Below are 16,108 nucleotides of genomic sequence, written 5' to 3'. Positions count from 1 at the left end.
AACCATTGCCTGCAAAGATTCAGTCAACAGAGTGCCAAAAGCTCAATTAAAAATGGAAGAAATGGAATGAAAATGCATCAGATCTTGATCCTGTAATTATTTCACATGGATAGGTTTAGACAACCACCAGACAAAACAAGGAGGAGTGGAAAATACAGACAACTGCAGCAATGTTCAGAATGTTAGCTAAAATGTAAAAACTTCCCTAATTAAAACCCAACACTCTGACCTTTGATAGTGCATAATAAGATGAACTGTTAGACTGTGGCCAGATAAGCAAACAGAAACGAAATGCTAAGATAAAATATAGCCACTTGTTGAGAGTGGCATAATGACAAAAATATTTTTTTTAAAACTTGTGATGTATGTGGCTGACCCAGAAAACAGATACTTGCATTCATTCAGGCAAAGAGAGCTTAAGCAAGCGTAATGTCATCAGCATAAAAGATATTAGAAACTGCATTAAAGATTTATCCAAGATGGTGATGTGATTCAACAACATGATACAGTGCTGGTTTAGAGCAACAGATTGGGAATGTAAACTTTGTGTTATTAGAAACAAAGAGGTTGGGGAAATATCGAAAGAGCTACAGAAAGGTTTCATCAATCCAAAAGAACACTCAGTTTACGGGACAATATTACACTCTCAAACTTTGCCCATCTACTCTTTATATTGTTCCATATAAATACATTTCCCTGCGAAAGGTCAGTTTTAACAGACACATATTTTGTATGCAAGAGCAGAGTCTTCTTACATTATTTGGCAAGTAAAATATGACCCACATTGATAATTTGCATGCATGCAAATCATCAAAGGCTCTTTGAAATATCATGTCCTAGATTTTAGTAAAAGTTGACACAATTAAGATAATCCAGTAATCTTTAACAAAGCACATCCCCCTCTTTATTCACAAGTCTTTCCCTTTGTGGAATTTTATCCACTCCGAATACACACGCAACCTTTCGTTGCTTCAGTTTTATGGCAAAATTCCAAGACAGCCACAGGGTGTAACTGCAGAAGAGGGAAAATGGCAAAAAAAAAATGTATTGTTGCACATAAGGAGAGCTGGCAATGTGAATATTCATTCAAAAATGACATCAGACTGGAAGGGAAACTTTCGGTATCTAACCCAGGAAGATATGAGCCAAGACCAGCATATTTTTCCTGTTTCTTTCTCTTTCTCATATTTCATGCCCCAACTGTGGCTTTTAATCCCATTACCAGACACATATCCTCAAAAAGAAGAACTAACCAACTCTTAAATCGCTGACTACCTAAAGGGAGAAAGAAGCGGTGTACAAGCTTCCTTTCATCAAAAAAAAAGAAAAAAATCATCACTAAGTGTTTGGAAAAAAGGTATTTACTTTCACATTAATACAATCCCTATTTCATCCACACACATTTTAGAATAAAACCTGATAAAAGAAGAACACCCACTGCAGTTTAAATCTCAAAAGCTGAGTGAGTCATCTCTAAAATCATGATCTGCATATTGAGTCAAAGTTTTTTCCAAATTATAACCTCAGTGTACTCCTGAATTTTAACGCACAAGAGTTTAGGTGTCTTAAGTCAAGAAAAAAATTCAGGGAAGTGTACCCTGAATGTCATCCTGCTTCAACACATCTAATTCAAGCTGACAACAGATTAACAGGATTCTGCAAAAACTGGCTAAATTCAGGTGAGCAGAAAAAGACTAACGGTATCAAAGTGTCACTCCAATTCAACTTTTTAATACAGTTAGGGATCTCCCATGCATAAAAACTATTAACTGCTACTCAAAGATTATATCAAAGTCGAACTCATTAGAAGTAGAATATAAAGAAATATCTGATTGGAATTTTGAGGTAGTTTAAGTATGCAGTCCTTTATTTTCTACAAAGTAAAGAAAAAGTGTGTGTTAAATTGACAAAAGCTAGATAAGCTAAATGCAAGCTACTACCGTATGTGCCTGTCAAAATTTATGAAATTAAATGGCAAAGGTCCTGCTCACAAGATTTTGCCTAATAATAGGGCTGGATCAGCCCTAGAGGCTGATTGAGCAGGTGGCATTCCACCTTAACTAGCAGAAACAAATACTTTGTGAAGAAGGAGGATTACAGCAGGCTTACTAGAAAGCAAGGCTAGTCTGAGGGTCATAAGTAGGCTAAACACCCTTAGAGGTTAAATAGGTCACATTCCTGCAGGACTAATGGATACAATTCAGTTTCAACAATGAGATATATTACCAAAAAATTGCCAAGATAGCACTGACATCCATGTACCATGTTCATTTAAAACCTGAAAAATATAATTTTTACTCCTGAAAAATATTCCCTTGTATAAAAACACACAGTGCAGTAAAGTTATTATTCTGAGCCTGAATCATTTATCATGATACCAGAGGGGAAAGTGATAATAAAAGTTGCTCGTTAAGTGATTCTAGGTGGATTCTGATACTGACTGTGCTTGTAGGTCCGTGGACTGTAAGACACACACAAAAGTATGCACAAGCATTTTAGTATACATAAAGCAGTGCATGTGTCTGAGGGAGGCAGATGGGCAGAGGTCAAAGTACTGTAAACAGTGACATGGAATGAAATGGAGAGGGATGAAAAAGGGAGAACTGAAAACTTTACCAAAGTACTTTTCAAATCAAAAGTTTGCATAAAAAACTTACTTATTTATCATTTAATCTCTGGAATAGTTTAGGCATGAAAATAAAATGTCCACAAAAACATGAAATAAGTGAACAAAAATAATCTTTACCTTTTTCAATAAAGGGTTAGATGACTAAAGCAGACATGAGTTAGAACACCAGAAAATGTTTTTTTGTGTGTGTGTGACATTATTAAACCTAACCATGGTAGAATATTGTTGTCCTGCTGCTATTTTCCATTTGCAAATTCTTGAAACACTTCCAAGGCAGTTGGTTTTCAAAACATGCAAATGTTTCCATTTCTAAAATAGAACAATTTGACTAAAAATATTCTAACTGCATGAGTGTGAGGGCTAATCCAATTTCCTTTAAAACCACAAAGTTACGGTACTCTATCTGGGACAATAAATTCCATCATAATTTTAGATTTTGTTGTGACCACCTATAACTTCTTGGATTGGTTTGTCTGACATCGTCTGTCTTGAAACCAAAGCATCTTCTCTAATTTCCCAAATATAACTAAGTTTTGAGGTTTAATTGGCAGCAAGTCAAGTTATGAACATTGAGAAAAAAAAAGATTGAAACATATAATTCTGTCTGTAATGTATCTTTATATATAAAAAGCTTCAGTTTTAGAATTGATTTACTAAAACAAATATTCTAATTTAATCATATTCATTTGTCTTGAGTTTAATTTGATCATCTGGATCTTAAAATGTCAATATAAGAATAATTTATTGATATTGAAAAGATGTTGAGAATCAACCTTGAATGCTACTGGGTGCATTTACATTTGTGCCGTTCAAAATGTTCAATAATGTTCCTCAACAGAAAATAAATGAAATTTGATACCCAATGACTATAAAAACAATGATGCCAGCTACCTTTTCATGGATTAGGCAGTTTATTCCTTAACATTGCATAAACAGAAGAAGTGCTTATATAATATCAAAATTAAGTTGGAATAATAGTTTTCTAATCTACTGTGTGCAGTTTCTTTAGGTTTTTGGGTTGGTGATGTAACTACTCAAAATGTTAGGTAACTTCATGCAAATGCTGAAAATCAAGCACCAAACAGGTTTTTGATTTAATGACTTCATAATTAGTTGCAAAACAGATGTCCTTGGCCCACAGCAACCTGAGCATTAATGAGTACCAGCCTTGCAGAAAAGTGTGAAGAGTGAAAGAAAGAGTCTAATTATAACAAAAAAACCTCTTTCACGTACTTTCCTTTCTCATCAAGACCAGTGGGCTCCCTTGTCAATGATGATTCACTTACATTTTAGCAATGGTTTGGGTACCTGGTCTAGTCATCAAGTCACTACGATTAACTCATCAATCACAATCTAGATGCATAATAGAAGCATATAAATATTGGACGGTCTGCTAATGGTAAAATGCATCTTAATTATGCAGCAGTGACTGTGGGAGGTTGTTTTGGTTGAAAATAAAGCTGAGTCACTGCACTGAGGCCAAAGCAGAAGGCAGACAGGAAGACAACGGAGCAGGTATCCTGGGAGCCCGCTGAGGAGAACGAGTCCCTGGCATCTGCTACAGTACAGGGAGAGAAATATAAAAAAAAAGAGACAGAAAAGCTCTGGGGTAGAAATGGAAGACACATTGGGAATGAAAAAGATGCAGTCAAAACAAAGAGAAAAGAGATTTTTCTGAAAAATTAGAAGAATGATGAAGGAGAAAGATGGCAAGGGTCATGAAGTGGAAAAATAAGGAGGTGCAGATTAAAACAGGAGGAGAAAGAATGGAAACAAAAAGGAGGAGAATAAAAAGAGGTAAGCAGCCTCTAGAGGACAGAGGAACAAGCCTTTGTGTTCTCAGCCCCTCTTAGCCTGAGTAAGCATAATTTTAAATCACATCAACTTTCTTTAAATGCTGACTCAGCCTTCTGTTATGGACAGGCAACAAATGCCTGCTCTCACTCGGACAACGCTAACTGCACAGGCAGGCCAGGCTGGTTTGACCTTTAAGAATGTTTTTTTTTCTAGTTTACTACAAGAGCAACGAGAATGAGCTGGTACATTTAAAGATTGTTTTCTTTTTATCTATGTTGCAAAAGTGACATTGGTTACAGTCATCTATGACACATTTGGTATATTTATTTAATTTGAATTAAACACCTGCTAAACTCACACTTAACAGTAATTTGATAATTTTCAAGTAAACTTTCATATTGGCCCCAGTATCATCTACTTTTTTTGCCAGTCTGCTCTTTACACAGTAAAACTAAGTAAGCTGATTTTAGACAGTTAACTAGTCAGGCTATGTGCTCCGGTAGTCAGCTGCTTCTCATTTCACTTGTAGCCTGCAGAGTGTATTCAAAGAGTGCCAACTTAAAGGACTAATTCAGTCTTTTAGTGGTTGCATCAATTTGCTGATTTGCCATATAAGTCGACAATATGTCTGGCTAGCAAATTTTTTAACAATTAAGAAACTTGTAAACTATTGAATTGGACTTTCTTGAATGTTGTTAGACAACGCAATCTAGTGCAAAATCCAAAGATTTACTGCATTCTTGGTGGAGTTAGAGAGGACTGATGTGTTGCTGTGGTAATTCAATAAAATAAAATAACTTTCCCTAATCAGGTCCTGACCAACGAATCTGCTGGAATTATCATTGGAACAACTTTTCAGTCCAATGCTACCAAGAACGGTTGTAAATAGCATAATGGAAAGGCATTTCCCTTACGCACGTTCACAAGACACTTGCATTCCATCACGTCATTTTGTGATGACGTACTGAAAGTGCACAACAAATGAAGGTAACAATTAAATGGTTGTGATATAAAATGGAAGTATGTGGCAGAAAAATAAACAATGTCACCCCTTTAGGATAAAGTTTCTCCTCCAATCAAAAATTAAGTAATGTAGTTGTAAAAAAATCTAGTCTGAACAATTACCATAGAGCTAAAAAAGCAACAATTGTTCAAAATTGTAAATTAAATTCAAACCAGCTACATTACAATCTCATTGTCATGCAAATTTTGAATGAACTTTTAAAATGTTGCAAAAAACATTCTGGTTGGGATCAAATCAACCAGGCTATGCAAAACTTATTAGCAGAAAACAATAAAATGTTTGCTACATCAGAACTTATTTTGTAAATATGTTTCAATCTCCCCTTCAGTGCATTGACTATTCTTCAGAAAAGCCAAAAAACCACCTCAAGCAAACACAGAAACCTTTTTGTGAAATTGACAAAGTTATTCAAATTTTACCATTTCAGTCAACCTTTTGTAATTCCACACTTCTAAGTACCCATAAAAAATGTTGATCAAAACACAAATAATTAAAGTCTTTGGATAGACAGATCATTTTGGATGCTGCAGTTTCCAAAATGCAGCAGAGAAAAATGTGGGGAAAAAAGTGTTAAATGTATGGGAGAAGCTAATATTGTATGTTTCTTCTTTATAGAAAGAGAATAATTAATTACACTATAAAACATGTCATTCAGAAAAAACAGAAAATATTTTAGCAAAAAGACTGTCCATGTTAAGTGCAATAAAAGCGTAAAATTCAAAAACAGCGTCTTTGTCAAACCATTGTGATTCTGTTTTTATTTGATGATTCAGCAGTCTTATAGTTACGAGTAACATAAAAAATGTTCAAAAGGTTCAGCAGAAGTTATTCGTGTTCAAAAGCAAGGAGAGGAAATTCTTTCCCACCATTTGATGCCGTTTCAGACCCAGCGTAGCATGACAAGATTAAACAATGTGACGTAATGAGAGGACCTCACATACAGGTCCTGACAGAGGACTTTTTTCTCTCTCTCTCAGATCATTTAAGCAACCTTACAATAATCCTTAAAACAAGCTCTATAAAATCTTCACACTCATCTCTCATTACGGACAATGTTGCTTTCTGATGCTAAAAACAGGACTTAGAACTGAGGTAGTGTTTGCATCTTTGCATTTCAAACATTTCTCTGAGGAAAGTTTCAAAATTTCTGTGCAATCTCATTAAAAATGCTCCAATGTGGAGATTAAAGAAAAAGGAACATCAAGAGCTGATAACCTGAACTGATGAGATAGTAAAAAGCACTCATAGATAGAATTATTTTGAAATGACAACATATAGAGGGAGTGAGTGAAAATCTGATAGACAGAGAGAAAGCAGTAAAACAGCATCAGTAGGCACCAAATGAATCAGCTCAATTTTCCCAGCTGTCTTGAGGGCTAGACCATCTGACAGGCCAGAAAATAAGGATGACTCATCTCGATTTACTGAGACACACTTACATATACTGTATATATAAAGTACAGACCAAAACACACCTTTTAATTCAATGAGTTTCCTTTATTTTCATGACTATTGACATTGTAGATTCACACTGAAGGCATCAAAACTATGAATAACACATGTGGAAATATGCACTAAACAAAAAAGTGTAAAACAACTGAAAATACCCCTTATATTCTAGTTTCTTCAAAGTAGCAACCTTTTGCTGTGATTACTGCTTTGCACACACTCTGCATTTTCTTGATGAGCTTCAAGAGGTAGTCGCCTGAAATGGTTTTCGCTTCATAGGTGTGCCCTGTCAGGTTAATAAGTGGGATTTCTTGCCTTATAAATAGTCATGAAAATAAAGAAAACCCATTGAATTAGAAAGGTGTGTCCAAACTTTTGGTCTGTATTGTAGTTCTCACTATATAGTGAGAGATATACGTAGTTATCTCTCACTATATGGAGATAATCCATTATCTCCACTATATGGAGATAATCCATATAGTGATGGATTATCTCCTGTTAGAAAAATTATCCTCCTGTTCATTTACTCATGAGTTTATTTTACAAGTTATGTTTTCATATTATTCTTTTCATATTATTCTTTTCATATTATTACTCTCATATTATTCTTCTTTTTATATTTACTTAACTTTTCTTTCTTTTGTAGTATATTATTAACTTTGTTTAGGATGTTTGCTTGGAAGCTAAAAACGTTAAACATTCATGTGTTATTAGTTCCATATGTAACTGATTAGTTGTGGTCAGCCACATGCCCTTGTAAGGGCATGTCCATAGGAGGTTTCAGAATGTAAAGACGGTTGGTCAATTCTCTGTGTGACTGTGTGAAGAAGCCCAACCTCCTTTTTCTATACAATAAAGAGAAATGCAAAGTAAGAACTGGCAGAATTGAGTCCAGACAGTGTTTGACAGCGATTCGTCGCGTCTGTTCTCAATTCTCCTATTCTGCAGAAAAGAAATTAAAAGAAACCTAATCCCTGTCTCTGGCTGATTCTTTGCAGGTTATGACAAAATAAACCTATCATCTCCAGTATAGCGATCACACTCGCACACACTCACAGTAAAAGGTTCTTCTCCTTCATCACTTAAATGTGCAGCAATTTAATTTTTTTTTCTTTTTTGGATGATGCTTTTACGTGGCCATTTCTGTTTTTGAATGTGCTGCTCTTGTTGCTCTCAGCACCTTTTACATTGCCTCATTGGGATGAATAAAGTTTTATTGAATTGAATTTACAATCCAAGAGCATAAAAATGGTTTTGAGCCATTAAAATGTACTAAAATATGTAGATTTCAGCATTTTTGGTCTCTTTAGGAAAGTGTCTGATTTTCCTAAAGAGAAGCCAGACACTAAACCGTTTGTGGGCTCTCAGTTTTAAGGCTCAGCAAATAAAAGAAAACAACACACAAGCAAGACTAATACCCTGCAGTCACCAACATGTGACTCATCTATTAGCCTTTTCTCAGCCTGTCAGGATGCACCAACACACACACAGAAGCATCTGTGCACAGCGGGCTCTCACAAGCACGTTCATAAGACACTTGCATTCCAACATGTCTTTAGAGAGGATCAGACTCCGGTGGTGAGGGGTTTCCAGATTGTGTGTGGGTGATATCTGAACAAGCTTCAAAAGACATCAGCGCCTTTGATCTTTCCAGTTACACTCTCAGACTCTCTTGTACACATGCATGTGCACATCAGATTCTTTTTTTTAACAGGAATTTTATGTCTGGTTTTCTGAAGAATTCACTTTTACAAAAAGTCTGCTTCCTTGAGCGGCTTTAAAAAAAATAAAATAATTAATGATGTAAGCAAAAGCAGAAAAGTTTGTTTCTGGAGTATTAGTTATTCACTTTTACATGCTTGCTAGCTACAGTAGTTCATATTTATCAATTAAGTTGTTGGAAATATTACTTTTATAACAAGTAATTGATATTTTTAAAGCTGGATTTTTGAATCAACTTGAACATGTTTTTGATTAGAAAAAAGGTGAATTATTAAGGCGATGTTCTCAGGTACATGCAGAACCATTATTCAACCACTTACAGAGTGAGAAAAATGGCAGTGAAGCAACAAAGCTAAAGTAAATTATCCTCAATAAGATACTAGTGTTTGATAAACATAACAGGGTTCAAATGGTCCTTTTTGTTCTATGCTAGATCTTTAGCTAACAAGACCTTCATGCTACACGATCTGTTTGCTTCTTGGGATTTGGATTTTTTATTCATCACAGAAACTTGGCTACAAGAAGGTCAGTTGTTCCCGTTCTCTGAACTTCTACCTCAGAACTGTGCTTTTATAAATTCTCCCCGGTTGACTGGCAAACATGGAGGTCTGGCTACAATTTTTAAATCCAGTTTCCACTGTCAACAATCATCTAGAAATTCATTTTCCAGTTTTGAGCTCCAAGTTTTTGAAGTGAAATTAACTGAACCAATTCTGTGTGTGGTGGTCTACCGTCCGCCAAAGTACAACAAGGACTTTATTCATGAATTCTCAGAACTTATGGCATGGATTACTTTAGAGCATGATCATGTTTTAGTTATAGGTGATTTTAATATACATGTATGCTGCCCAGATAAACCACTGGTGAAGGACTCTTTGGACTTGATTGATTCATTCCATTTCACACAATCTGTGGTTGGGCCAACGCACCTAAAGGGACGTAATCTGGATGTGGTGTTATCACATGGGCTTTGTTTGGATATCATTGAAATCCTTCAGACATGTATTTCTGATCATTTGCCCGTTTTATTTCCTATTAATATTTCACCTTCTGTGGATACAAACAACACTAAACCCCTACTTTCTCGTACTGCTCTTCAACTAAATGCAGTCCTTGCTAATACTACATTCCCTACTGATAGGAATCTTGATATTGAAACTCTTATTCTAAATTTTAACAATGCATGCTCAAATACTCTAAAAACAGTAGCTCCCTTGAAAACTATAAAAACTAAAAAAAAACCTTTTAGAGCCGTGGCTTAATGAAACCACTAGTGCACTCAGAAGGGAATGTAGGCGTGCTGAGAGGAGATGGAAAAAAGATAAATTGCAGGTTTCGTTTGAAATTTTGAGAGACAGTTTATTTAGTTATCAGAATAATGTCAAATTATCAAAATCTAAATACTTCATTAATCTTGTAGCTTCAAATAGGCACAGGCCTCAAGTCCTTTTGAATGTCCTGGATGGGATTGTTAATCCCTCGATTACATCTGGCCCTTTAGCCTCTGTTGAACTTTGTGAGGCTTTCTCCAAGTTTTTCACAGAACAAATTGTAGCTCTTAGAGGCTTGAATACCCTGTTAGATTTAGATTCCCAAGAAAAGCCACAATGCATAGCTATTCTGGAGCATTTTCAGGTCTTTTAAAGGTCTTTTTTTTTTCAGGTCATTTTCAGCATTTTAAAATCACTTTAGATGAACTGACCTCAGTTATTAAGCATCTGCGGCCATCAAATTATCCTTAGGATTGTCTTCCTACTCGTCTGATAAAAGACATTTTTCTTACTTCTGGCATATATATCTTAATGGTGATAAATGCCTCACTGCAGTCAGGTTGTGTCCCATCAATTCTTAAACATGCTGTGGTTAAACCCCTTCTTAAAAAAACTAAGCTGGACTCAAGTGTACTAGCAAATTTTAGGCCCATTTCCAAACTCCCTTTTTTATCTAAGGTCCTTGAAAAATTTGTTTTTATTCAGCTTGAAATGTTATCAAAAGACAATAATATAACAGAAATTTCAGTCTGTGTTTAAAGCTGCTCATAGCACTGAAACAGCTTTGCTTCGAGTGTATAATGATCTTCTTTTAACAGTTGATTCGGGCAATGTCGCAGTTTTATTACTTCTAGATCTGAGCGCAGCATTTGACACTGTAGATCATCAGACTCTCTTACATAGATTAAAACATTGTGTTGGCCTGAGAGACCCGGTATTTGAACGGTTTAAATCATATTTAGAAAATAGAACTTTCTCAGTTCTTCTTGACCAATGTTGTTCTGGGGCCAAACCTTTAAAGTACGGCGTTCCCCAAGGTTCAATTTTAAGTCCTATTTTTTTTTATTTTGTATTTATTGCCTCTTGATCAGATTTTCCATAAATTTAATGTTTCTTTTCATTGCTTTGCAGATGATGTCCAGATTTATATGCCCTTTAAACTACAAAATGGTAAAAATGAATCTCTTCAGCTATTGATAGATTGTTTAGCTGAAGTCAAATCTTGGACGGAACAAAACTTTCTTCACCTCAATCAAAGTAAAACTCAAGTTACATTATTTGGTCAAAGTCTTCACACTACAAATCAAGATCTGATTCTTGGTTCTTTAGCTCGGTTTTGTCAGACCTCTGCTAGGAATCTTGGTTTTACGTTTGATAGCTGTTTAAAGCTAGATAAACAAGTTAGCTCTGTCGTTAAATCAAGTTTTTGTCACCTGCGGATTTTAGCAAAAGTTAAATCTTATTTTTGTTTTAAAGGACTTTGAAGAATTTATCCATGCCTTCATTACATCTCGTTTGGATTATTGCAATTCATTATATAGAGGCATGGATAAATTACAGCTGCAGCGACTTCAAATGATCCAGAAGCAGCGGCACCGCTTCTTACAGGAACCAGGAAGCGTGACCATATAAGGCCCATACTGGCCTCTTTACACTGGCTGCCCGTCTTTTATTGAATAGATTTTAAGATTCTTTTATTAACTTATAAAGTTTTAAATGGGTTAGCTCCCCCTTATCTTCGGGACCTTTTAAAATTTCAGTCTATGTCCAGAACCCTACGATCAAATAATTAGCAATTACTGACAGTTCCTCAGACCCGACTTAAGAGGAAAGGAGATCGGGCTTTTTCTGTTGTTGCTCCTATTCTATGGAATAATCTACCTTTCCAAATTATATCTGCCCACAACCTGGATCATTTATAATCGCTTCTCAAAACTCATTTTTATTCTTTGGCATTTATTTGAAGTAGTGTTTTGATATTCTGTTTTTATCAATTTGTGTTATTGTCGTTCTTGTACAGCACTTTGGTGCAGTTTTACACCTGTTTTTAAAGTGCTATATAAATAAATTTGACATTGACATAGGAACAAACACGCAGTGTTAGCATGTCTTTTATGCCCACTTTACCTGTTTTGGGTTCATGATGGCTCTCATCCAGCACCAGGCTATTCATGCATTTAAGCTCCCAGTCCTGGACCTCAGTTTTCCACAGTGCAGAAACCAATACAGCATACTGGGCCCTGCAGAAGAAAATGTGTTTGGAGGAGAGAGAAATAGGGGTTAAGAAATATGACTGGAAATTGTTGAACTGTGTCTGCATGCATTTAAGAAAATTAAGTTAAAATACCACAGATTTATACTGGATCCAGTAACAAGTTTTTTGTTACTGGATGGGTTTAGTTGAGCACACAAGACAGTCTAAAACAAGTAGGGAAAACAGAGTAGGAATGTAGATCCGCATATACAAAATGTTACAGTTTAGTCTTCACAGATTCACCCATTTCTGGATTTTTCTCTGGAAAATAACTCCGAATTATTCACAGAATATTTGTCAACTAGTAAATTTTTCATATCTAACATATTCTAAATAGGGGTGCATCGACTGCAGTGTTATGGCCAATCACTGATCCTTAAAAAGCATGATCTGCTAATTCCGATTTCTGGAAAATAACCTTATTCCAAGTTATTGTAACCACCGGTGATCCCTACATGATATTGATTCATTTGGCATACATAGCTTTTTGTAGAGCGTTTCTGTATCTTTACTTTTCTTGTTATATTTGAAGTTTAATGTAAGAAGAATCATGACCATAACAGACAGATGTAGAAAATAATAATAATAATAATAATAATAATAATAATAATAATAATAATAATAAAATCCCAAAATATCTTCACTGTTGTGGTTTGAATTACAAAAATCATCATCAGCTATGTGCGAAGTGAGCTTCTATATCATTACTTTTGCTAAACTGGATATGAGTAAAACCATCTTTTAATCTATTTGGTGGATTGAAATCGAAAATATGGATCCCATTTATGAAAAGTTTTTTCGTAAATGTTTTTTCTACCTTCAATGTGGGAAAAAAATGGACAATTTTTAATTTGCTTATAAAAACATACACAACATCAAACCGACAAACTACAGTATGCATAGTTTAAAGATTTAAAGAAGTGACAAAAATCTGAGCTTTCATTGAAGCCAGCTTTCCCAGTGAGAAGTAAACAAATGATGTGTCAAATACTTTACTGAATGAAGGCGTCAGTACAACAAAAAGGACAAATGAATGAATGAAAAGAGGCACAGAGGAAGACATGGGCAACAGAAAAAAGAGACTGTGGGAGGATGGATGGCACAAGAAGGTTATGGGAATTATAAAGAAAGAAGTTTAGAATAGAAAAAAAAAACAAATAAGCTAAAAGAACAGAGTGTAGAGGGGATGAGTGGGAAGGTGTGTGACAGAGATCGATTGAGATGGGACTGTTTGCACGAGACAACACATTAAAAAAAGATCAAAATAGATGTGTTTCAGAGAAGTAAAGGTTAAACACTCTGCATTAACACTCTGCATGTCCACATAACATGTACAATTGATTAAACAAAATCTAAAAAAAAAAAAAAAAAACAGTAGCAAATTATACACTACTGGTTCATGTTAGGGTAAACATGCAAGTGATTTGATTCTAATTTCATAATATATTGTGAAATTTTCTAAAATTGTCATAAACACAGAATTCGCTTAAGCACTTCAGGACTTTCTGCAATAATATAGAAATGACACTTGTTTAAAACTGCAAACATATTCAAATACAACAAGAAACTGCTGCAAATCAAGTTCACACTAATGTTTGTTGAGCTTCCTTCAGCTTGTGCAACTGCTTATAATCTGCTGATCTTACATACTGCCTTTTAGGTCACATGTCTGTCTTATTAAATTTTAAAGTCCAACCTTTATTGGTATTGACATTCTCTGTTTCTCAATAAATTAATGCAATTATTTAACATATGTAAAAGCAGGTACCACACAAAGGGATATCCTAATGTTGCAAGAACACAAGCCACAGCCTGAGATGGGGAAAAAATAAAGCTGAGACCGACGATAGTCTCCCTCCCAATTTCTTATCTCCGTGCTGCTTTTTGACCCGACAGCACTTAACCTTTTTTTCCCCCCTCATCATTTTGTACTATTCCCAGGATCTTCCCAGTGTAAGGAGATCCCGTCCAGAGAGCCAGTCATACCACTTAGTGTTGACTTCTGACCAACCTTTCGCAACAATGCCAAGAAGGCAACAATGACTTCTCAATGTGATGCGGTGGCAGTCTGCCCACTGAAAACCAGAGCAAGAACAAAACCGGTTTGTGAATGGTTGCCTTAATTTATGCATGAACAAACTGCAAAAGAGGTTCACACATGGATCAAAATGTGATAAAGTAAATATCTGCATAATTCAGCTATATAAGGTGGTAAGACATGAATAGCATTTTAGGATGAGCAGCTGTAAAGATATTTTCCAAAATAAATGTCCTTAGTTTCCCTCCTCTAAGTTACCAGCACTTACTAAACCAGAGGTTTTAGACTAAATATGATCCAAAATGCTAGAACTATGAATACCTCACATGGGTTAAATATATGCTCTAGAAGGAACATATATTTATGCAAAGATGATTAACTAGATCTTAATTATTAACTTGCATCAGTTCTTCCATAGACACATGCTTCATAAATCAGGATCAGTGACTCTACCAAGTTGCCATAACTACAGCTCCATGTCAGCAAACATGTCAGTCGCCATGTGACACTTGTATTCAACATCGCAAGAGATAGAAGACTGAGACAGAAAGCTGCTCTGACTGCCATTGAAGTCAAATTCAGTAAAAGAACAAATTCAGTAAAAAGGATGTCATCCAAGCTTTAAAAAAAAAAAAAAAAAAGACTTCCTCAGAATCATGGACCACCTTGTTTTTCCAAAACGCTCAGCATCTAAACATCTCCAGTTCTGACACCCTGATTGAGATTCATGAATAGATCTATTTGGAGTTGAGCCTAAAAACTGTGCTGCACATTTCTAAAGATGACACATTCTTTTAGATAATTCATGAGGGTGCTGTGGGAGATTTCTGAATGGGTTTCTCAGGCAACATATTTCAGAAAACAAAATTCAAATTACATCTCCATATTTGTGATTCTACCCAGTAAAGCAACAATGTGTGCCTGGATTCTTTATGCTATAAAATAATAAATGTCACTTACATATCCACTGGTACTCTTAATAGCAGAGGTAACATTGCTCCTTCATCATTCAGCTCCATCAGTCGAGGCTCCAGAAGTTCGATGATGGTCAGAGCAGTTCGGAACACAGCTTGCAGGCCTATCCAGAGAAAACCCTTTTTGAAAATAACGTCCAGCTTGTAAAGTTACAGAATAATGTCAGTTCTTCCTTTGGATTACAAGAGAACATAACATTCAGTGCAGGTGAAACACATACAAATACTGACTGGCATAGCTGCATTAATGAAGAATTTTTAAATTTTTACATTTGTTTATGTGTGTGCCTGCCTTGTAAAATGATGAGGTCCCAGACAGCGAGAACAGAATCCCAGCAGGGCAGGGAAGTGAAGAGGGTGAGAAACCATGGCATCACAAAATGGACTAATAAGACTCCCGCCGAGTCCTGCAGGGAGGATGACGCAACAGGAAACCTTGATTTGGCATAACCAACAATGTATTCAAGATGTGTTTTACAGACACATGGATGACAAATCTGTTCTTTAAATTAATCTCAAGTCAAGCTTCCAACACCACTTATGTATTGTAAAAGTTCTGGATGACAAACTTCTTTGGTCACTTTCCCTTGGAGGTGTGCTTGCACAAAGATTTTTTGTCAATTGATCTGTGAAAAATACCAAAGATAATAAATTGATTGCAACCTTTGTATAATTTCAATTTTTATTGTATATATAAAAAGCTCCATAACAAAGACTAAAAAGAGTCAGTGCAGAAGAAAGTTTTCACCTGTGCTTCCTTCAAATAAAACATTGGCTAAAAGCTGTCATTTTACGACAAGAGTGAATGAGATGGCTTTAGCCAACACCATCTTCCCACACATCTAATTTCTAAAGCAGTGAAAAACAAATTTTAACTGATAACAGTACAGAAAAAAAAAACAGTACTTAGACAAGCTACAACATGCAATTCTATTCCTGCTTGCACATGC

At 35.4% G+C, this 16,108-nt stretch overlaps 1 protein-coding gene across 1 annotated transcript in view; it reads right to left on the bottom strand.

The window, feature by feature from the left end:
- The window catches only part of LOC116734946 (uncharacterized), a 49,015-nt gene that overhangs the window by 25,139 nt on the left and 7,768 nt on the right, over positions 1–16,108 (bottom strand). Inside the window, exons 8-10 of the mRNA XM_032586489.1 lie at positions 15,451–15,565; positions 15,145–15,262; positions 12,020–12,132 (exon numbers count right to left, since the gene is read on the bottom strand). Coding sequence (XP_032442380.1) covers positions 12,020–12,132; positions 15,145–15,262; positions 15,451–15,565 — 346 coding nt within the window. The remainder of the gene's footprint in view (positions 1–12,019; positions 12,133–15,144; positions 15,263–15,450; positions 15,566–16,108) is intronic.

This window comes from Xiphophorus hellerii, chromosome 2, assembly GCF_003331165.1.
Source record: "Xiphophorus hellerii strain 12219 chromosome 2, Xiphophorus_hellerii-4.1, whole genome shotgun sequence".
NCBI lineage: Eukaryota > Metazoa > Chordata > Actinopteri > Cyprinodontiformes > Poeciliidae > Xiphophorus > Xiphophorus hellerii.
This window is presented reverse-complemented; position numbering and strand designations above follow the sequence as displayed.